At 36.5% G+C, this 21,388-nt stretch overlaps 5 protein-coding genes, 1 non-coding gene and 1 pseudogene across 26 annotated transcripts; 3 read left to right on the forward strand and 4 right to left on the reverse strand.

Moving 5' to 3' along the window:
• Nucleotides 1-493: 493 nt before the first annotated feature.
• On the forward strand, nt 494-8,938 carry cdkl-1 (the record flags this gene model as incomplete). Of its 3 annotated transcripts, NM_001269360.4 has the most annotated exons (10): nt 494-680; nt 903-1,093; nt 4,630-4,701; nt 7,069-7,261; nt 7,678-7,799; nt 7,842-8,005; nt 8,128-8,325; nt 8,375-8,514; nt 8,556-8,684; nt 8,731-8,934. In NM_001269360.4, 10 exons carry the CDS (start codon nt 576-578, stop codon nt 8,869-8,871), a joined length of 1,455 nt encoding a protein of 484 aa, NP_001256289.1. The 3 variants fall into 3 exon arrangements, with proteins under 3 accessions (NP_001256289.1, NP_001256290.1, NP_001256291.1); NM_001269361.3 differs by lacking the exons at nt 494-680; nt 903-1,093 and having other exon boundaries at nt 4,637-4,701; nt 8,731-8,871; NM_001269362.2 differs by lacking the exons at nt 494-680; nt 903-1,093; nt 4,630-4,701 and having other exon boundaries at nt 7,094-7,261; nt 8,731-8,938.
• Nucleotides 523-668, reverse strand: Y42A5A.9. The gene has a single exon (NR_069429.1). It is a non-coding gene; the product is annotated as an Unclassified non-coding RNA Y42A5A.9 (non-coding RNA).
• A 191-nt stretch (nt 8,939-9,129) lies between the features above and the next one.
• On the reverse strand, nt 9,130-11,342 carry etfr-1 (LYR motif-containing protein 5). The gene is made up of 3 exons (NM_001029066.3): nt 11,221-11,342; nt 11,034-11,143; nt 9,130-9,283 (listed from the first exon to the last, which is right to left on the reverse strand). Exons 1-3 carry the CDS (start codon nt 11,338-11,340, stop codon nt 9,214-9,216), a joined length of 300 nt encoding a protein of 99 aa, NP_001024237.2. The 5' UTR covers nt 11,341-11,342; the 3' UTR covers nt 9,130-9,213.
• On the forward strand, nt 10,830-10,948 carry Y42A5A.6 (annotated as a pseudogene). Its single transcript has one exon. A coding segment is annotated over exon 1 (119 nt).
• A 352-nt stretch (nt 11,343-11,694) lies between the features above and the next one.
• On the reverse strand, nt 11,695-14,686 carry erfa-3 (the record flags this gene model as incomplete). Of its 2 annotated transcripts, NM_001269363.4 has the most annotated exons (5): nt 11,695-12,249; nt 12,699-13,442; nt 13,501-13,908; nt 14,380-14,501; nt 14,548-14,686. In NM_001269363.4, the coding sequence occupies 5 exons, from the start codon at nt 14,663-14,665 to the stop codon at nt 12,043-12,045; spliced, it is 1,599 nt and encodes a 532-aa protein (NP_001256292.1). The 2 variants fall into 2 exon arrangements, with proteins under 2 accessions (NP_001256292.1, NP_001367276.1); NM_001380755.1 differs by lacking the exons at nt 12,699-13,442; nt 13,501-13,908; nt 14,380-14,501; nt 14,548-14,686 and having other exon boundaries at nt 12,043-12,171.
• Nucleotides 14,687-15,501: 815 nt separating this feature from the next.
• On the forward strand, nt 15,502-20,419 carry math-33 (Ubiquitin carboxyl-terminal hydrolase 7). Of its 16 annotated transcripts, none has more exons than NM_001028841.5 (10): nt 15,502-15,850; nt 15,905-16,240; nt 16,383-16,849; nt 17,016-17,977; nt 18,022-18,139; nt 18,184-18,976; nt 19,026-19,140; nt 19,194-19,439; nt 19,481-19,559; nt 19,669-20,418. In NM_001028841.5, exons 1-10 carry the CDS (start codon nt 15,639-15,641, stop codon nt 19,746-19,748), a joined length of 3,408 nt encoding a protein of 1,135 aa, NP_001024012.1. In that variant the 5' UTR covers nt 15,502-15,638; the 3' UTR covers nt 19,749-20,418. The 16 variants fall into 16 exon arrangements, with proteins under 16 accessions (NP_001024012.1, NP_001256296.1, NP_001256297.1 ...); NM_001269367.3 differs by having other exon boundaries at nt 19,026-19,131; nt 19,669-20,415; NM_001269368.3 differs by having other exon boundaries at nt 19,026-19,131; nt 19,197-19,439; nt 19,669-20,415.
• Nucleotides 20,361-21,300, reverse strand: nhj-1 (MRG domain-containing protein; the record flags this gene model as incomplete). 2 transcript variants are annotated; one of them, NM_001392610.1, is made up of 4 exons in its annotated part: nt 20,361-20,725; nt 20,854-20,998; nt 21,070-21,172; nt 21,222-21,300. In NM_001392610.1, the coding sequence occupies 4 exons, from the start codon at nt 21,298-21,300 to the stop codon at nt 20,546-20,548; spliced, it is 507 nt and encodes a 168-aa protein (NP_001379237.1). The 2 variants fall into 2 exon arrangements, with proteins under 2 accessions (NP_001379237.1, NP_001256300.1); NM_001269371.3 differs by lacking the exon at nt 21,222-21,300 and having other exon boundaries at nt 20,546-20,725; nt 21,070-21,137.
• Between the last annotated feature and the right edge of the window lie 88 nt (nt 21,301-21,388).

Here is a 21,388-nt window from a genome sequence, read left to right on the forward strand (position 1 = left end):
GCCATTATGGATATCAACTTTAAAGCATTATGAATTTTTGAAAACACCAATTAGAAAGTTTAATTTTGGAAGTTCCATGTGAAAATGTGTTTATTTTGTTATAAATGTATTGAGCAAAAACTCTACTGGCGCTACTCCAACTTCCAACTCTAAATTGATGGAAATTAGAAGACAAATATGTTATAATCTGCAGCGTGTATTTATTAAACGTCGGAATAGGCAGTAGGTAGGCACGTAGGCAGATATGAAATAGACAGAAGGTCTACATTTTGCTTTCTGATTTTTTGTGTTTTCAGTGGAAAAGACTCCGATTTATTATTCGAAAATTCATGTAATTTTAAATTCAAGTTACTATGAAATATTTCCAAATAAGTAAATAGTACAGTTAACAGCTTTTTTTTGAACTTTTTGATTGATGATATCCTACTCTTGTTATCTTTTTTTTTCTTTCTGACCTCTTCTACACTTTTCATAACATCATTCAGAATTTCATAGCATTCATCCGTCTTCTGAGCTCTTTTGCTCAACCATCGTCTCGTAAATAGTCAATGTTCCAAAAGTGGCGTTTGGAAACCATGACGCCGGAAGAAGCGACTAAACGAGCAAAGGGGTCCTCCCGCACAGCACTTTCATTTCTGACTGCAGTCAAACTGGAGACAAATACGGAGAAAAAAAGCAAGGTGAGTTGGGATTGGATTTGTATAGAATTGATCATGATTAGCATTTTCATTTTTTCAGTTGAAATAGCTCAATCGTTTTTTTTTTCAAAATAGTCACTCCTTTGTAGATTTTTTTCACATTTTTTGGAGACTATAAAGGCATACAATAAAAAGTTTAAAAGAGTTCAGAAAAAATTTGAATGTTTTAGGTTTAATCAATCCTTCAAATGTAATTTTTTTAAGGATATTCGAGTCAATGAGCCACTCTCAAAACTCGAGTTGCTCCGAATTGAAACTTCCGATACGTTGTGCTCTTCGAAAGAGAACTCTCTGTTGCTCACCTCGTCTGACATCTCCAGGGACCCTTCAAAATCACCGTTAAATTCGTTGAACAGGAAGAAATTGAGCGCACCTCGCCTCGAAAAAACGAAAAGGTACGTGCGTTTTTGCTTGGCTGTCACCCATTTCTCACAAATCCCCATACAATCTGGGCTGTATTGTTGTTAGAGCAACGATTTATATTTGAAAAGAGCCAATATCTCGTGCTTAATCCGATTGAAGATAGAAATTTTCCAGTTTTGACTGCAACATTCACCCAGATATTTCACTATTTTATAATTCCTCAAACAATTTTCTGGTTAAATTGGGTAACTTCATTGAAATGCTTAAAGTGATCAGTTGGAAAGTTTTTGAAAACTGTCATGATTTTGACGCGTTAACTTTGACAGTCGCAATTTTTAGCCAACTTTCTCCCTTACAACTTCCAGAAAATTTTTATCTAAACTGACAAACTTTGATAAAGATTTTAAAACAATTCTTCAATTTCTGATAAACAAATTTTGAATGATTTTTCCACTTTTCAAGTTGACTTACTAAAGTTACTACTCTTAAAAATGGTATTTTTTCAAAGATCCTAACATCTATAACGTAAACCAAAAAAAAACTAAGCATGATTATTGTTTGGATTGTGTACTTTTCTGTTGAGAATCATTTGATTTTGCAGATGGAAAATCGTATATGAACTTTAGTCATATGACAAGTACTAACCAAAACTACCTAAAATATAATATTAAATTTGGGAAACGATGAGATACGTTCTGACATCCTTTTGAGAGTACGAATATTAATCAGAGAGTCCTACTTCTACTTCTTGCCCAGATCCAATTTCTTCAAATATATTTTCTCTCATCTAAATTGAAATTTCCTCATTACGACTATCCATCTACATTTTCTCTAGTAGCATAAGCTTCTTGTCGTGTGGATGAATTATTTAAAATCTAGAAAGCTAGTATTCCTTTTTTTTAAAGAAATAACGATTATGGCACGTATGGCAATCTATCCCATGCTCACATTTCCCATGCACACATTTCCCATGCTGACATTTTCTCCCGTGCATACAAAATATTCCCATGCTTACGCCCAGTAGTTCGAGTACTCCTATGCCTACAACTCATTTTTTCCCTTTTTTCCGTTCCCATGCTGACATTCTCGTACATACATTTTTTCCGGTGCATACAAAATTCCCATGCTTACATCCAGTAGTCGAAGTACTCCTATGCATACACCTCATTTTTCCCTTTTTTTTTCGTTCCCATGCCGACATTCCCATACATACATTTGTTCCCATACTTACAAAAATGTATTCCCATGCCGACATGGAACAGTTTTGTGCTCCAGAAGAGCACAAAGTCAATTTTTTTGCTCATTTTCATTGTATTAGGCTTACTTGACAGCTTTCAGTTACAACTGATCGTTTTTTTTTTCAAAATGCATTAGTTCTCGATTATGAACAAGGAATCGAAGAAAAATGAGGATGACTGCCTATAGAGTAAATTTTTTTTTTGCTCAAAAAAAATTTTTATTTTGAAAAATTTTTTTCTCTCTATTTTGTAGGATATAATTAATTCGGTGAATTCCACAACTTCAAATGTTCATATTGCTGTTTCCGTGCAGTTATGAGTTTCGCAGTGTCTTACTAGGGAATGACCAGAATAAGTGGAGCGATATTCAAAAAAAAAATATTGTATCGGAAAGCTGACATTCTCTACTATAAGAATATGACTGAAATTTTTGCCCATTCTGATTCTGATGCCGTATCAAGACGTTTTACCAAATCGATATTGGAAAAACACCTTGTTTTTGAGACTCCATATCTCTGCAGGAAAAAATCGCACTAAAAAGTGATCAACTGAAAACTTGTTAAGCACAATGTGATCTGAAACTTTTCAGTTGAACACTTTCTTGTAAAAAATTTGGTTGCCAAGATATAGACCTTTAACTATTTAGAATATTCAAAAATAATGAAGCTCAAATCAATTGGTCCCAACTCGGCAACCAAATTTTTTAAAAGAAAGTGTTTTACTGAAAAGTTTCAGATCACATTATGTTTAACAAGTTTCTAGTTGATCACTTTTTAGTGCGATTTTTTCCTGCAGAGATATGGAGTCTCAAAGACAAGGTGTTTTTCCAATATCGATTTGGTAAAACGTCTTGATACGGTATCAGAATAACTGATTCGGTCATTGAAAACAATGAAAAATAAGTTATTTGTGACACTCTACATTATTTCATACATTTTTGAAAAAATTTCAAAAAAAATTTTTGGATCAAATTTTCTTATGGGTTTGGTGGAGAAAAAAGTGGCAATTTTCGAAAAAATAAAAATTTCTGAAAAGTTTCCAGCCCGAATGGGCAAAAATTTCAGGCATATTCTTTTAGTAGAGAATGTCAGCTTTCCGATACAATTTTTTTTTTTTGAATATCGCTCCACTTATTCTGGTCATTCCCTAGTTAGGAACATTCCATTTTTTGTTGCATTTTGTAGGAATTCGGAGCTATCTTATAATTTCTACAAATTAGAAAATCCATTTCGCATTATTTCATGTAACTTGAACCTTTTGCTTCAAAAATAGCACAGAACGAATGTTGATTCTGTTTCTTTCATTAAAAAATGTGCTACTGTGCATTTTTTCCCACTTCTACGACTTTAAAGGCGCGCGCATTTATACAAAATGGTCCCGTCATTGGTCTCGCCAGCGCTCAACAAATCAATGGGATGCGCGTGGCGAGATTATTGCGCGAAAATTCGCGCGCCTTTAAAGTCGTAGAAGTGGGAAAAAATGCACAGTAGCACATTTTTTAATGAAAGAAACAGAATCAACATTCGTTCTGTGCTATTTTTGAAGCAAAAGGTTCAAGTTACATGAAATAATGCGAAATGGATTTTCGAATTTGTAGAAATTATGAGATAGCTCCGAATTCCTACAAAATGCAGCAAAAAATGGAATGTTCCTAAGACACTGCGAAACTCATAACTGCACGGAAACAGCAATATGAACATTTGAAGTTGTGGAATTCACCGAATTAATTATATCCTACAAAATAGAGAAAAAAAAATTTGAGCAAAAAAAAAATTTTACTCTATAGGCAGTCATCCCCATTTTTCTTCGATTCCTTGTTCATAATCGAGAACTAATGCATTTTGAAAAAAAAAGCGATCAGTTGTAACTGAAAGCTGTCAAGTAAGCCTAATACAATGAAAATGAGCAAAAAAATTGACTTTGTGCTCTTCTGGAGCACAAAACTGTTCCATGTCGGCATGGGAATACATTTTTGTAAGTATGGGAACAAATGTATGTATGGGAATGTCGGCATGGGAACGAAAAAAAAGGGAAAAATGAGGTGTATGCATAGGAGTACTTCGACTACTGGATGTAAGCATCAGAATATTTTGTATGCACGGGAGAAAATGTATGTATGGGAATGTCAGCATGGGAACGGAAAAAAAAGGAGAAAAATTAATTGTAGGCATGGGAGTACTCGAACTACTGGGCGTAAGCATGGGAATTTTGTATGCACGGGAGAAAGTGTCAGCATGGGAAATGTGTGCATGGGAAATGTGAGCATGGGATAGATTGCCACATTTTTATTAATTTTTATATACTCTTTAAGTTTTTTAATAATTTTTCAGTGACGACATGGTGTTCGCAGAGATTGAAGCGTTGACAGTGATGGAAAACAATTTGTTTTGCTCGTTGAGAAAGTATGTTGTTTTTTTTTGTTTCTATTTTGCGAATACCGTTGTAAATTTATATAGGTAAACCTATATATTTTCTCAATATTGCTTCACAATACTTCTTTTCAAAATCCGGGACCTCTCTTTTTGAAACTCGACATTTCCTGGAAAAAAGATCATTGCGAAAGAAATTTCTGCTCGTGTCACTCTTTGTGCCAGTTTCCATGGAGGTTCTAAGTACTTGGGCCCTCTATTTTTGTATGCTCTTTTATGTATGTGTGAGCAGACTAAATTGGCATGTAAATAGAATATTTGCAAGAAAAGTGGAAAAAGTTTAAAGGCTAACTTTGAAGGATAAACAGGTTAATAATTGTCAATAAAAAACATATTTTTAAAAACCGATTTGATAACATCAAATTCTTGTTTTATGTTGGTTAATAGAAAAGGGTTTTTGGAAAAGATATCTGATGTAAGAATGAAAGCTGCTACAAACATCTTAAACATGACACACTTACTAACAATAGTGAATTTTTGAAAAACATATACCTAAACTTTCTACCACACAAAGAGGACGCTGATCAAAATAATACCTTGATATATTTTTGACTATTGGCCAGTTTGCATTCAAGATTCAAAAATTATTATTAACCGTAATTGTTATCTTTATTAAAATATTCAAGAGCTCATCTTTCCACGGTGTGGATTTTTTAACAAGACTTCAAAAAAACATGTTCCAAAAAATAATTCAATTTCAATCATCATCAATCAATCAAAAATTCAAAAAATGCCACGTTTCAAGCTGTGATTGAAATTGAATTATTTTTTAGAACATGTTTTTTTAAAGTTTTGTTAAAAAATCCACACCGTGCCTTCCCTCAATTGTTTTGAACTAACTCTTACAGACAGGAACTCTTCTTGGTGTTGCTCCCGTTGGGATTAAGTTTCTCCGCGCCAATAAGATATTGAATTCACTTTTTTCTCTTATAATGAAAACCTCATACCGAAAGTATACGATGAGAGATGTGATGAAATACTTGCTGGAAAAGCATGTGTTTCATGTGCATCTGTGTAATATATGTATACATACATGAAAACACGGAATATTCTTTTGATCCCGGTTGTAATAAGAAATTTCTAATTTAAATTAAATTAGTAAGTAAGTCAATTAAGTAAGTTAAAAGTTCATTTGAATAAAAATCAACTTTCTATTAGTTTATCAATTTTTTTTTTCGTTTATGAACACAGTTGTTAGATTTGATTTGGACTCTCTAATTACCGGTCATCATGTAAGTAATGTGTTGCCAGCTGTTGAATTTGATATTTTTTGGAAACGCAAATTGAATATTCAGCGGTAAAAAAAGTTTTATTGACTCTTGATCAAGCACTTTATTATTTTTGACAACAAATAAATTACCTAGATCAAGAGTTATATTAAACAATTGAGTAGTATTGAAAGTTACCGTTAGTTACTTAATATGTTTTTTCAATAGGAAAGCTATATCATTACAGACAGAACCTATCTCAAACCGCCACTTTGCATTTTATTACTGTTTGCGTTGTGGCATGGTGTTTCCCAAATATTAGAAATATATCCATTTTGTGTAGACTGAGCACGTAGAAATTTTAAATTTTAAAATTTAACTTTAAGTTTTAAACTTATTTATCTTTTAAAAAATTGAAAACTTAAGATAAAACCCCACACAGGCAAGTCTTCTTAGACTCCATTGAAATTTTTTCATTGGCATTGCGAGAAACTCTCATGAAATGTCAAACCAAATCGAGTCAAGAAAAATTACATTCAAATATTCGTTTTCGCTTGTTCTCCCTCACTCCCTTGTTTCTGTGCATACGCCTTGTTCCCATGGCAATGTATGCTCGACAACAAATCTCTGAAATCTCTCACGTCTCTTATCTTACTTTTCCAACAAACGTAGTAATATGTATGCTTTTATTCTAAACTATACGAAATTTTGTTACAACAAATTTTTGGTAAATTTGTTGTTGTTTTGTTTTAGTTTTGCACCCTCTATTAGTATTGCATCAAATTAGGTGTCCGAAAATTAGTTTTGCATGCCTTACTAATAGAGGAAATACGGTAAGACTAGGTAAAAACCAAAAATCAGAAAAATTCAAAACAGCAGTTATCTAATTGCTATTCATAAATTGATTTCCCGTTTTTTATTAAATATTTTGATTTGATAGGAAAACTATATTAGACAGGACCTAGCTCAAACCGCCACTTTGCATTTCAAATTTCTAAGAAAACACATTATTCATCAGAAATATACACATTTGGTCTTTGATTCTCTTGAGAAAGAAGCTCGAGTTTTGTTCATTTTTCTATAATTATCAGATACTATGTTTGTTACAAATCTTTAAAACGAAAACTTTCAGCTCTTCAAAACGTCGTTGCGAAGCAATGGATAAATACGATAGACTGTCAAAACTGGGTGAAGGTTCATATGGAGTTGTATATAAATGTAAAAATAGGGATACTGGACAAATTGTGGCAATCAAAAAGTTTGTGGAAACTGAAGATGATCCGCATATTAAGAAAATTGCGCTACGGGAAATCAGAATGCTGAAGGTATTTTTCTTTCTTGAAATAATATTTTTGGACAACGTGGACAAATCAGAATTATTCTCAGGTCGTTTCTTAACCAATAACTCTAGTGATAACAACTCTTGTTAATTGGTTAAGAATTTGGTGGAGAAAAGTGCTGATTGGTCCAAAATTTTCATTTTTGAAAGAAATAATTGTGAGAATTGAACAACAAGAATTGGATACAAGAATTGAAAAATGGAATCATGAATTTTACATTCTTTCTCGATTTTTCTTCTGTTTGTGATACTCCAGTATTTTGAACTATACCGAGTAAAAAACATTCTCAAAGGATAATACTGTTGTCCTGTATCAAATGACATATCACCTGCGCTCATTTTCCTTTTCGTAGTTTAATTCAACATCAGAGTACATACTTTCATAAATCCGTATCTTTACAGCAACTGAAACATCAAAATTTGGTTGGATTGATTGAAGTGTTCAAACGGAACCGGAAACTTCATCTCGTCTTTGAACTTTGTGATCGAACTGTACTTCACGAGTTGGAGAAGAATCCGCATGGGTTGGTGGAGTTTTAAGATTTTCGGAAACATTTATTTTTTAGAGTTAACGATGAACTCATAAAGAAAATAATTTATCAATTGCTAGAAGCTCTTAAATTCTGTCACAGTCACAAATGTATTCATCGAGATGTGAAACCGGAAAACATTTTCTTGACACGGAATGATCAAGTGAAACTTGGAGATTTCGGATTTGCTCGAATAATAAGTGAGTTTAATTAAATATTTAACTTGTTAGTTTAGTTCAATAGTGTTGTGAACCATGTGCCTTCTAGCATTTCTTCATACTAGTTCATACCAGTCAAATTGAAATTAGGAATATTATTTAAGACACGACGGAAATGTATACTGACTATGTGGCAACTCGTTGGTACCGTAGTCCAGAACTTCTGGTCGGTGATGTTCAATATGGGCCACCTGTAGACATTTGGGCTGTAGGATGTGTATATGCGGAGCTGTTGACTGGCGAAGCTCTATGGCCGGGAAGAAGTGATATCGATCAGTTATATCATATTCGAAAAACTTTAGGTAACTTAAATCTTTTAAATCATTTCAAGAAAAATTGTTTCATTTACAGGGGAATTTTTACCTCGTCATATTTCAATTTTCCGCACAAATCAATTTTTCTTTGGACTTTCAATTCCTGAACCGGAGCATCTTGAACCTCTACCCTCTAAGCTCCCAAATGCGAGCAGTGCACAGCTCGATTTTCTACAGGTAACAGGATTTTCAAGCACAATACACAAAACTGATTTCAGAAGTGCTTCGAAATGTCTCCAGATCGACGCTTCTCATGTAGTGAGCTTATGCTGCATGGAATCTTTTCGAATTGGATATTACGGATACGACAGGATGAGAGTACACCAACTGGGCTCACTTCAAAAAGAGTTAGTTATTTCACATTAGTTCTTTAAAATATGAAATTTATTATAGAGCCCCAACTACCTACCACTTCTGAATGGAAATTCGAACAATTTGGTTTCAAAAAATTTCAGTTTGCAAGGAGGAAATCATGGGAATAACAATAACAATGGGAACGGCATTAATCGAAATTTTCTTCCAACAATTTCTTAAAATTTTGTTCACTAGTTTCATGGTCATATTGTTCATTATGATAAAACTTATTGCTGGAATCAATAGAACATCTTACCTATTCTTGTACGCACTTTTATATAATTCAGCCTCATAAATTTTCAGAAAAATATATAGCGAATTTGTGAAATTTGGGAAGAGCATGAATCAATATGCCGGAGATCGTGGGGAGACCCAGTGAGGGAACAGCTTGCACCTTTAAAATGACGTTCAACATTTTCACGAGTAAATAATAGAGATCATAATAATATTTTTATTTCACTAAATGATACTCGTGGGGTACATGTTTCTTTAATATGAATACAACGATAATTTAAAATCTATTCACAGTTTTTTGACAGAATCCTCGAACTTTTGGGTGGCAATGGAAACTTCTTCGTCTTTGTCGTAGTATCTGAAACATTTTCAATAAAGATATTGTGAAAAATGAAATATTGAATTTGACGCAAGTTGTTTAATATAATCTAACTTCGAGCTCTCATGAGCGATTTTGTGAAACTTGGCATTTCTTGTGAGATCGTGACGAGACCCGGGTCTGGGGCCTTCATTCCGAGATGACAAACTTTTTAGTGGCAAAGGTTCTTTGGGGGCATAGTATCCAAGGAGACAAAGTATCCAGTAGACAAACTGGGGTGTATCTTGGGGGGCATATCTTTGGTGACAACCTTTTTTTCAACTAGATTTTTATATGTATTTTTCAACTAATTTTTTTTCACATTTTTCTGGAATAAGTTTTTTAATGCAATTTTCAATCGATTTTCGGTTATAATTCCCTTACAATTGAATGTATGAACGATGGTCTTTTGGGAAAAGCTGTAAAACGTCCAACTAACTTGAAATATCGTGAGGCTCTTCCTGATGGTCTGATCCTTCAGCTCCGAAGGATCACATGGGTACCTTCTGATGTTCTGATCCTTCAGATAAGAAGAATCGTAAGGGTACCTCCTGATGGTCTGATACTTCAGCTCCAAAGGATCATGAGGCTCGTTCTGATGTTCTGATCCTTCAGATAAGAAGAATCGTAAGGGTACCTCCTGATGGTCTGATACTTCAGCTCCAAAGGATCATGAGGCTCTTCCTGATGTTCTGATCCTTCAGCTCCAAAAGAACATGAGGCTCTGCCTGATGATCTGATCTTTCAGAGCCGAATGATCACATGGGTACCTCCTGATTTTCTGATCCTCATGTTCTTTTGGAGCTGAAGGATCAGACCATCAGGAGGTACCCTTACGATCCTTCTTATCTGAAGGATCAGAACATCAGAAGGTACCCATGTGATCCTTCGGAGCTGAAGGATCAGAACATCAGGAAAAGCCTCGTGATCCTTTGGAGCTGAAGGATCAGACCATCAGGAGGTACCCTTACGATCCTTCTTATCTGAAGGATCAGAACATCAGAAGGTACCCATGTGATCCTTCGGAGCTGAAGGATCAGAACATCAGGAAAAGCCTCGTGATCCTTTGGAGCTGAAGGATCAGACCATCAGGAGGTACCCTTACGATCCTTCTTATCTGAAGGATCAGAACATCAGAAGGTACCCATGTGATCCTTCGGAGCTGAAGGATCAGAACATCAGGAAAAGCCTCGTGATCCTTTGGAGCTGAAGGATCAGACCATCAGGAGGTACCCTTACGATCCTTCTTATCTGAAGGATCAGAACATCAGAAGGTACCCATGTGATCCTTCGGAGCTGAAGGATCAGACCATCAGGAAGAGCCTCACGATATTTCAAGTTAGTTGGACGTTTTACAGCTTTTCCCAAAAGACCATCGTTCATACATTTATTGTAAGGGAATTATGTATAAATTGTAAGGGAATTATGTATAACCGAAAATCGATTGAAAATTGCATTAAAAAACTTATTCCAGAAAAATGTGAAAAAAAATTAGTTGAAAAATACATATAAAAATCTAGTTGAAAAAAAGGTTGTCACCAAAGATATGCCCCCCAAGATACACCCCAGTTTGTCTACTGGATACTTTGTCTCCTTGGATACTATGCCCCCAAAGAACCTTTGCCACTAAAAAGTTTGTCATCTCGGAATGAAGGCCCGGGTCTGGTGATCGGGTGCCGCATCAGAGAGACATAATGTACCTTTAAAGCGATGTATCACTTTTCAGGACATCATTGATAGTAGAACTGACCTTTGTTTCATCGCACGATACTTTCTGAGCGAGTAAAGTGCTTCAATTTCTTTAACAACAAACTCTCCTCGAGCAATGAGTTGCTCCACTTGTTTTGAATCTTGAACCTCCTGTAATTATTGTGAATTCTGTTATAGAATTTCTAATTTCAGCAACGATTCAATCAAAATTATTTTCGTTCGCTTACTTTATTTTTAGAAAACGCCAATTTGAGCCGATCGTGGAACCATTTCGATCCACCAGGGTATTCCTTCCCCATATGGTACAAGTTTTTGTACAAGTCAATTACTCTGCTTCTCAATGACATTCCTCAAATATTATCTGATCAAATCTGTGCAATTCAAGCAAAGAGTAGGCACAGGTGTTTCGCGGTTTTTAAAATACTTATGAAATGTAGTTCGCACACTTCTACGAGAGGCACCAGCGATATAGTAAAATACTTGCAAAATCGCAAATATTTTGCAAATTGCGACCACCGAGAATCGCGATTACCAAAATACTGCTAAAATGTTAGTGGTCCCGCAGCGAAATTCGCGATTTACAAAATGCGTCTGTAATATTGGTGGCCATAAGTATTTTACAAACGGCGAATCATATGTGGGTATATCATCAGGTTATTTTCCTTTTTTGATTATTCGTATTACAGTATAGTCCAAAGTTTAAAACAAACACCCCATTCATATTATGAATATTGAATGAATCAAATCAAATTAATCGAATAAATAGAGAAAACAATGAACAAAGATTTAAATTCTGAATAATATATGAAGGGAAAATGGAATACGAATAGAATTTTGCTTTATGGATAGTGGAAGGGAAAATGAATTCAGGTAATTTCTATTAGAAATAGGATTGGTAACATTAGATTCAACAATCTTCCCAATGGAAACATGTGGAATCTAAAAGAAAAATAGTGAAAAGCGACATGTGGGAGGGACAGAAAACGGACCGGCTGAAATCAGAAAAAAAAACAATTTTTAGAATAGAAATGACTAATTTATCAATGAAATTACTCGACAACTTTGAGGACCTTTCCGATAGCGATTGTTTTTCCTTCATCTCTGAGGGTGAATCTTCCAAGGTATGGATACTCTTTGAATGGCTCGAGTACGAATGGTTCAGGACTTTCTAGTCTCATAATGCACTTCTCGTCTTGTTTCACAAACTTAGCACGCTTCTTTTCGCCCGTTTTCTTGTCAATTGTGGCAATGACTCCCTGAAAATGTATTTTATTTGGAAAAAATACTTACGAGAAAAGCAACAGTCTCATTTTTAACGTTTCTTGTAAAAGTGAAAAAAATGTCACATGAAAGTAGAAAAATGATTTGAAATTTCGGGATCTCGGCAAAAATCAGAAAATTAAAAGACAGAGACCCGAAGAACTCGGGGGTTGTCCAATTGGGGGGATTACCAACTCGGGGGATTGGCCCCGCCCACAGAACCGTGGCTTGCAATACGCCCATTTCTGCAACTGCCGCACGGTTTTAAACCTGTATTTTTCTCATTAGAGCGAGAAATAACAAGAAAAAATAATTTTATAACCGTGCGGCAGTTGCAGAAATGGGCGTATTGCAAGCCACGGTTCTGTGGGCGGGGCCAATCCCCCGAGTTGGTAATCCCCCCAATTGGGCATCCCCCGAGTTCTTCGGGTCTCAAAAGACATACCTTCACAGTGACTTCTTCGACAGCTGATTGAATATGCAATACACATGAATATCCGGATGCAATAATTGATCTGTGCTCGAGGACAAGGACTTCAGCATCGAAAACGCGGCCAGTTTTAGCAAGAGAATCTGGTGAGCAAATAATGAATCCTCCTTGCAATTCGTTTTCTTCAATTCCCTTCAGCTTGAATTTGATATTATCTCCAGCGACGACACGTTCAGTCTCCACATCATCCGCCCAAATCTGAAGCACCTGAACAGGCTGTTTGTTTGGCATAACAACAAGTGTATCTCCTTTTTGCACACATCCCGATTCCATCTTTCCGATAATGACAGTTCCCATTTCAGAATATTTTTCAGCAACAGTGCACCGGACAGGTCCATTGAAATCACGTTTGTAGGATGGGAGAAGCACATCAATAAATTCGATGAAACACGGACCTGAATACCAGTTTCCTTCGGATCCCGTCGGTCTATCCTTGATGAAGGCTCCAGTTAGCCCCGAACATGGAACATAAGTGATATCAGTCTTTGGATTGAACCCAAGCTTTCTAAGAAACGGCGTGAGTTTTCCTTCGATTTCCTTGAAACGCTCCTCTTCCCATTTAACGGTTGGATCGTCCATCTTGTTTACGAGGATGACCAGATGCTTAACTCCTGCAGTCTTGACAAGCATAGAATGTTCACGAGTTTGGCCTCCCCGATCAAATCCAGTTTCAAACTCTCCACGACGTGCGGAGATAACCTAAACAGATTAAAATATTTTCAGTTCTTAACAGAAAAGCTTTCATCGTGAAACATACCAGAACAGCTAAATCAGCTTGATTGGCTCCAACAATCATGTTTGGCACAAAAGATTTGTGGCCCGGTGCATCGAGGATAGTGAAATGACGCTTCTCGGTTTCGAAATAGGCACGTCCAACCTCCACAGTCTTTCCCTTCTCTCTTTCTTCGTCGTTTGTATCCATACACCAGGAAAGATACCAACTTTCACGACCCTTTTCCTTGGCTTCTCTCTCGTATTTTTCCAGTGTCCGCTTGTCAACCATTCCGGTTAAGAACATAAGCTGTCCTCCAATGGTGGACTTTCCAGCATCAACGTGCCCGACAAATACCATGTTAATGTGTTCTTTGTGAGTGCCATCGTCGACGTATACGGTACGTTGAAACTTCTTGGCGAGAGGAGCAACAAGGTCTTCTTCTGGGGTTGGCTGAAAATTGAAATTGAGCTGTTAGAAAATAGTAAAACTGTGTTTAAAATGGAAATGAACTGGGTTTCCTTTACTAAAAAATACAAATATACAAAATCGTTCCAGTAGAAGTGCCCCAATATTCTTCTTTTTTTTAATCAAAAATTGAATTATTTGCATTTTAAGACTTACAGATAACAGTATCAGAAGCTTGAAAATAAAAATAGTGATAGAACAAATATTTGATTGTAGAATCCAAAAAAACAAAACAAATTGAAAGGTCTTGAGGTAAATAACTGTTAAACAAATAATCAATGAATATCTCAAAAATTCGTTCAACGTATGATACCAACTTTCATTGAAATTTTATTGAAACTTATTTTTTTGAAGTATACATTAATTATTCTTCACAATTACCGAACCTCGAAAAAATAATTCATTTGTACTATTTTTTAAGTCAGGTATCAATGCTACTCATAACAGCTTTCATACCTCTTTTTTCGGAGCCTCTGTTGCGGAAACGGGTGCAACAGGCGCAGATTCTTGAACTGCAACTGGTTCAGCAACTTCTGGCTGAACTGCAGCAGGGGATGTGTCTGCTTGAGCTTCCCAATCTGAAAGAATGTTTCGTTTTTTTAAGATATCGATACAGGCAAGTACCTTCTGTTGGTTCTGGAGCAGCCTGCTCTGGTTGAGGCGTGTATGGTTGCCCAGGGACGAATGGTCGTGCATTCGCATTTGGCACAAACGACGAGGCGTTCACGTTCCAGCCTGACATTTTGCGTCGATGCCGAGAGCTCTGAAATCGCTTTTAACTTTTAATTATGAATAACAGGTGTTATTTAAAACATTTATAAAAGTTACCGAACCTAAAACGAGCTAAAACGTTTCAAGCAAAACAGAAAAATTATATTTAAGTCAGACATTTAATTTAAAGTTGTATTTTTGAAATTTTTTTGGAAAAATAGTGCTCAGAATGTCACAGAGTGAAAAATAAATAGCGAAAAACGATCGTTGCACCATTTTGAGAAGTATTGCCAAACGAATGGGGAGGAGCCCAAACGCAATGTGCGGCACGCGTTTTCGCAAGTCTGCCGCATGTCTCTCTGGGTCATTGCCGAAGTGATATTTATTTCAAAAATATAAGCGCCAAAACTCTTGCGAAACTCATTGACGTGTGACTTTTTTATTGATTTTTTGAAAAGATAACAGAAAAACAATTTATTTTGAATTGTGCCCGCTATGAAAATTGAAGTTGCCTTCACTTTCTCAGATTATCGAAGGTTTTTCAATATCACCATGTTTACTTTTTTTTTCGATTTACATCGCTTTTTGAACGCGCTCTCCCGAACTTATCCAGCCAAATTCCACAAAAGGATAAGACTGTTGTCAAAAATCGATCAATATTAATTTCCTTGTGGCTCCTCGATTCCGTTTGTTTTCTGTTCTCTTTTCACCGGTGTCTTTTCTCACGCGAAGCATCATGTAATACTTCCAAACAAATGCGTTCTTGTTTTCTTATATTAATTTGCAAATAGTTTTGCTTGTGTTCTTATTTTTCTATAAAATAAATAAATGTTTTCTTCAAAAAATGAAGCGTCAAAAATCGATATTTTTTCAGAAACACTGGGCTGATTGACTATAGGAATCACTCTGGTTGTTTTATCACTAACTTGTGTGGCTGCTGCGAGAGAACGGATAAACGAAAGAGGCAAAGACGCTAGCAGACAAAGTGACCCGTCAGTCTGATCATGCAGTGCTCGCCGGATCCCGAAGATCTACTCATTGTGCCGACGCACGATATACCATCCTATGATGAAAGTTTGGATCCATTCGGGCCAGAAGGCCATTTGTCCTTGGACATTGACTGCTTTTCGAAGTTTATGTCTCGTTCAGACAATCGGATTATGTCCAAGCCAATTATCGTTCGTGGCATCCCTTGGCGTATTCTAGCCATTTGCAGGTAAGCTTTTAAAAATTAATAAGAGCATTTGCTCAACAAGCCAAGAGGTTCCAGAAATCAACAAGGAAGTCGGCATTCGATGAACTCTCGTGTCAACCGCAGCAATTTTAACTTCGGGTTCTTTCTGCAGTGCAACAATGATGAGTTGCTGCAGAAACGTGGAATGTGGCGATGCTATGGAACGGCCGTTTTGGAAGTTCTTAATGCGGATGGTCCATCGATTCAGAAAAAGATTCATCATTCATTTCACAATACGGAGGTTGATTGGGGATTTTCAAATTATGACCAGTATGACACCCTGTGCAACCCCAAAGATGGATACGTAGTGAATGACACTATCAAATTGAGATGTCGTTTCACTGCTGATGTTCCGACTGGAGCCAACTATATGTAAGTTTAACACTCTCATCAGGAGACATTGAAAAAAACGACAGGAACCGGGAATTTTATAATAGTTCGCGAATTAATTTATAACTCATACATTTTTATTTAAAAAACGCACTATGTTCTTGTATTTTATTTTATTTTACAGGTGGGATAGCAAACGGCACACTGGTTGCATCGGATTAAGAAACCAAGGAGCCACTTGTTACATGAACTCCATATTGCAATCATTCTACTTCACCACAGGATTCAGACGCGCTGTCTACAACATGGATGTAGGAACAGAGCCGAATGAGAGCAACATTGTGCTTGCAATGCAGAGAGTTTTCTATGAACTCCAGATGGCTAGTGAAGCTGTCGAAACGAACAGTCTCACGAGAGCTTTTGGATGGGATAAGCTTGATGCGTTCAATCAACATGATGTTCAAGAGTTTTGTCGTGTTCTTCTTGACAATCTCGAAACAAAGATGAAAGGAACATCCGAGGAGAAGTCAATCCCAAACTTATTCAGAGGAAACATGAAGTCATATATCAAATGTCTTGATGTGGACTATGAAAGTTCGCGGACTGAATCATTCTACGACGTACAGCTCAATGTACTTGGGATGGATAGCTGTAAGTTCTAAAAATTATAATTTGTAGTGGTTAAATGGGTTTAGGCTCGTTATCTCGATTTACTTTCAAAAATAAATTTTAGTAAATCCTCCAAATCTAAATCAAAGGCATGTATTGACCATGCTTAAAATTCGTAATCTACCTATTATCAAAACTAAATTTTCAGTGGAACGTGCATTCGAAGCTTACACAACATCAGAAATCCTCGATGATGAGAACAAGTATGATGCTGGAGACCACGGACTACAAAGAGCGGAAAAGGGAGTAAAATTCGTCGAGCTTCCACCAATCCTGCACGTTCAGCTCATGCGATTTCAATATTGCGGTGTCGAACAAAAGATCAACGAACGGTTCTCATTTCCGGAGAAAATGAACTTGGCATCTTGTTGCGAGTTAGGACCAATGCTCACCGAAGAAGACTGTGTGTACAGTCTCCACGCGGTTCTTGTTCACAGTGGAGAGTTCCATGGAGGTCACTATGTCACCTATATCAATGTCAATCTTCACGAATCGGCCGTCGATCCAACTTCATCTGCTAAATGGTGCAAGTTTGATGATGATGTTGTTTCTAGAACAACAACAGATGATGCCATCGTAAGCAATTTCGGAGGAGAGAAGACAATGAATTCTTCGGCTTATATGTTGGTCTACGTCCGTGATAACGCGATTGATCAATTCCTTGCTCCAATCCCAGACAGCCAGATACCACAATCTGTTTCTCGTACTTTTGAAATGGAAAGGCTGCACAGAAACCGTGAGAAGAAAAAATTGGAGGAAGAACAGCTGTGTATGGGGATAGTTCTTGTGACACCAGATATTGTTGCCTCTAATCATTCTTTCGATCTTGTTGATCAATCCATAGTCCATGACAGTATTCCACACGAGACTGTTTGGAAGCATATGTTCACCGCCGAGCTTTATCAATTTGTTCATGATAGACTTTTCGAGAAGAGCGCAATGCAAAAAATTGATATGTTCGATTCGGATGATGAAGCTAGACAGGCACGGCGTGATAATCTTCGTCGCATTAAATCGAAAAAATTCAACTTCCGTTTGTGGAGAATGACAGATTCATATTCATTGGAAAGAACAACTCAGAAATTGACTTCAAGACTGAGACCATCGGAGGTAAGGACTTGAATTGTTTCAATTTAAAAAAATTATTTTTTTAGTTCATCGATTGCAAAACTGATACACGCCTTGATACCTTGTTGAGCCAAGATTTTGAAACTATCTACGTTGAGTTCTCCAACAATATTGAACGCCCGCTTTGCGAATATGACACAGCAAGTAAGTAAAATCTTTCTTTTAAATTTAATCCACCAATTTTTTAGGGGACCTTCTATTTTTCGTAAAATATTACGACACAATGACCGACAAGTTTACTATCATCGGCCATACAATGTTCGACTGTCACAAGCGGTTTAATTTGTACAGATCGATGTTATGTGAAATGATTGGGCTACCCGCTGACACGGAGTTGAAGTATTATATGGAGCATGCTGCGAGTTATCTGGAACTGGTTGATCTTACCCAAAATTATTCGATCGGAAGACTCGTTGAAGAGCAAGACGGTGGTATTCTAGTAGTTGAGAAGGTCGAGACATCTACATCCACACAAAATGCCAAGCAGAAGATGAATGAACTTTTCCTCGACGTAGAAGTTGAATTTGTTCAATCGTTCTACAACAAAAAGCCGGAGGAAGAGCCATTTGAACAATTCGTCAAGAGAATTTGTCTGGACGATAAATTATTCACTGTAGCAGAGGAAATTGGTGCAAGATTGAATGTAGACCCAAAGAAAGTACTCATCTGGACACGTGTGTCTGGTTCTCGATTCGAGCCATTTTTCGATGATTACATGTTAAACACATGCAAAGGACTTATGACAAGACCGGTACATGATCCCAGAGCCTACAAGAGGTATCGTGTACAATATGCTATCATGCCCTTCGATATTGATGAAATCAGTAAGCACCGTATTCAAACCAAACTTTTCTGGCAACTTCCAAATGGACATGTAGAAGAGCTAACACTGTTCCCATTGAAAGAAGGAACTGTCATTGATATTATTAACGAGGCAAAACGATACTATCCATTCGTAGAAGGAGGATCAGGAAAATTCAGGTTTATTTTTCCAAAATTAATTTTATTTATCTAAATCAATATTCTACAGGCTTCTACAAATTGGGGCTCCCCCACTCAGTAATCAACGTGTTTATCAAATTTACGGAGAAAACACCTTGATTAGTGATCTTGATCAACGAACAATGTACAAATTGGTGAGTTCAGTAAGTTGATTTTTGTTACTATATTTTACAAATATGGAGATAATAATTTTTAGCAGGCTCTACATTGCCGCCTTGAGGAGGTTCCGATTGACGAATTAGATATGTCACCTGGCGAGTTTCTATGCCCAGTCGTCCATTTTGATCGAGAACCCACAAAACTTTTCGGACTCTCATTTGTTATCAAAATACGTAACAATGAGCTGATGACAGAAGTACGGGATCGTCTTCGTAGGAAATTGAACGATGTCTCCGATGCTGACTTTGCCAAATACAAGTTTGCATTGCTTAGCAGAGATAAAGTAAGTTTGTTTAATTTCCACACCTTTCATATTTTTTAAAGCTTCAGCTCTGTCGTACCATCGAATTCAACAACGGCGAGAAAGTCAACCTGGCAGATATGGCAAATCAAACAACTGGAGGTAAATCGAATTACACTTTTTAATTTAATTTCAAAAATGGGAGATTTTTGAGAATACTCGCCGTAAAAAGACATAAAAATAATGATAAAATAAATCCCCTATTTTCCAGTTCCACAAGTGTACATTGGTCTAGATCACAAATCACCCATCCAACATTCAAGTGAAGCTGCCATCCGAATCTTGAACTGATTCAAACGGTTGTTATGATCGCCAAGTTTCTTTCCTCTCCCTGTGCAATCTCTTTCTCTCTATTTCTCTCTCTCTCTCCCCCTCTCTCTCTCTGTTTGAACCAATACGATCTGGCTGATTCTATCGTTTAATTTTATAATCATCCTTATCACTATTATTATTTTTAAATTACATAGCTCTATCTTCGGGCTCATCTTCCACTATTCCTTTCTTCTAATTCATCGCCCATTTTTTCTCGTCATTTTCTTGTGTTCCTTTTTTGTTTACTAGTGGCTGTTCACATCTGTAAGTTATTTCCCGAATCCCGACCCGTTCAATAAAAGGTGCTGGCACCTTTCACCATTCATGAAGACCGTGTCGTGTTCTCATTATAAGAATCCTTCCCATACAACAACATTTTTTCTGTAAATGCTTCAACATCATTCTACTACACACCGTGTAGAAGTTTGACTATGAAACTCGTAGAACTTTTGTCTCCAATTTTTTAAATATAAAATTATGGAAGATTTTTTTTCTCATCCAAAGTTTATTCCCACCTTTAAAAAACCTTCAAAGTAGTCCCCCTAATCGCAGCCCGAAGAAAACTTTTATACATAATTGTAGATTGGAGGAAAAATTAACTGCTTTGTTATATGATTGTTTCTCATAATAAATTGAGAACCTTGAACGAGTTTGGGAAATACATGAAAATACGAATCAACAAATGGAGATAGCTGCATGCGAGAGATTAAGTATTTACAGGAAAAGGAATCAATGCAATCATGGAACAAGAAAGATGGGGTTAATTAATTGTGAAATTATTCATCGTCAAACTCTGGTCCACTGGCCTTGGCAGCCATACGAGTTGTTCGTTTTTTGACAGGATCGCTTTTTGGAGCAAGAATGGGCTTGATATCATCGGATCTGATAACATGTTCGACGGTTGAGGCAGTACGTTTTCTTTTCATTGGCGAAACATTGGTTAGCGTCTTGAGACGCTGAAAATTATTTTTTGTTGAAATGAATCCATAAGATAAAAACCACTAGATTTCACTATATTCACTAGATTTTGGAATGTCATCTTAAAGGCGCACGGTATAACAATAGTATAAACTTTTTAACCCACCAAATATTCCAAGTAGAGGCACTCATCGAATCTTCCAGAAAGCTCCGTACGCTCTAGAGTAATATTTCTTTGAAGTGCAAACGTGAGCACAAGCTCCTTCTCACAAACTTCTTCGATATGAAGGCCACTTTCAGAGAAGAGGGAACTGAAATTTCAATAAAAAGGTACCAATTCGCATTTCTTTTCAAGTTGTGCTATTCCTGGAATCATAATTACCTCCACTTTTCCTCCACCAATGACTTGCTCACTTTGAGGATATCGGTACGTTCTTGAAGTGTGCACATTTTCTCGTAAACGACATCTTTATCGTCTTTTACACCTTTAATATTGTTTTTCTCAATGAAACTATTCAACAAAATGAAACTCACCAAGCATCTTAGTCTTGGGAATCCAGTAGATGTACCATTTCTTGAAGTTGTGCTCGCGATCGTAGACCAAAATTGACATCTGAATAAGTTGACGGATATTCAGAAATTTCTGGTCTTGAACGGGAGCATAAGATACTTCAAAGACGGTACAGTTTCAACACAAAAAA

The sequence above is a fragment of the Caenorhabditis elegans genome, chromosome V (assembly GCF_000002985.6).
Source record: "Caenorhabditis elegans chromosome V".
Taxonomy (NCBI): domain Eukaryota; kingdom Metazoa; phylum Nematoda; class Chromadorea; order Rhabditida; family Rhabditidae; genus Caenorhabditis; species Caenorhabditis elegans.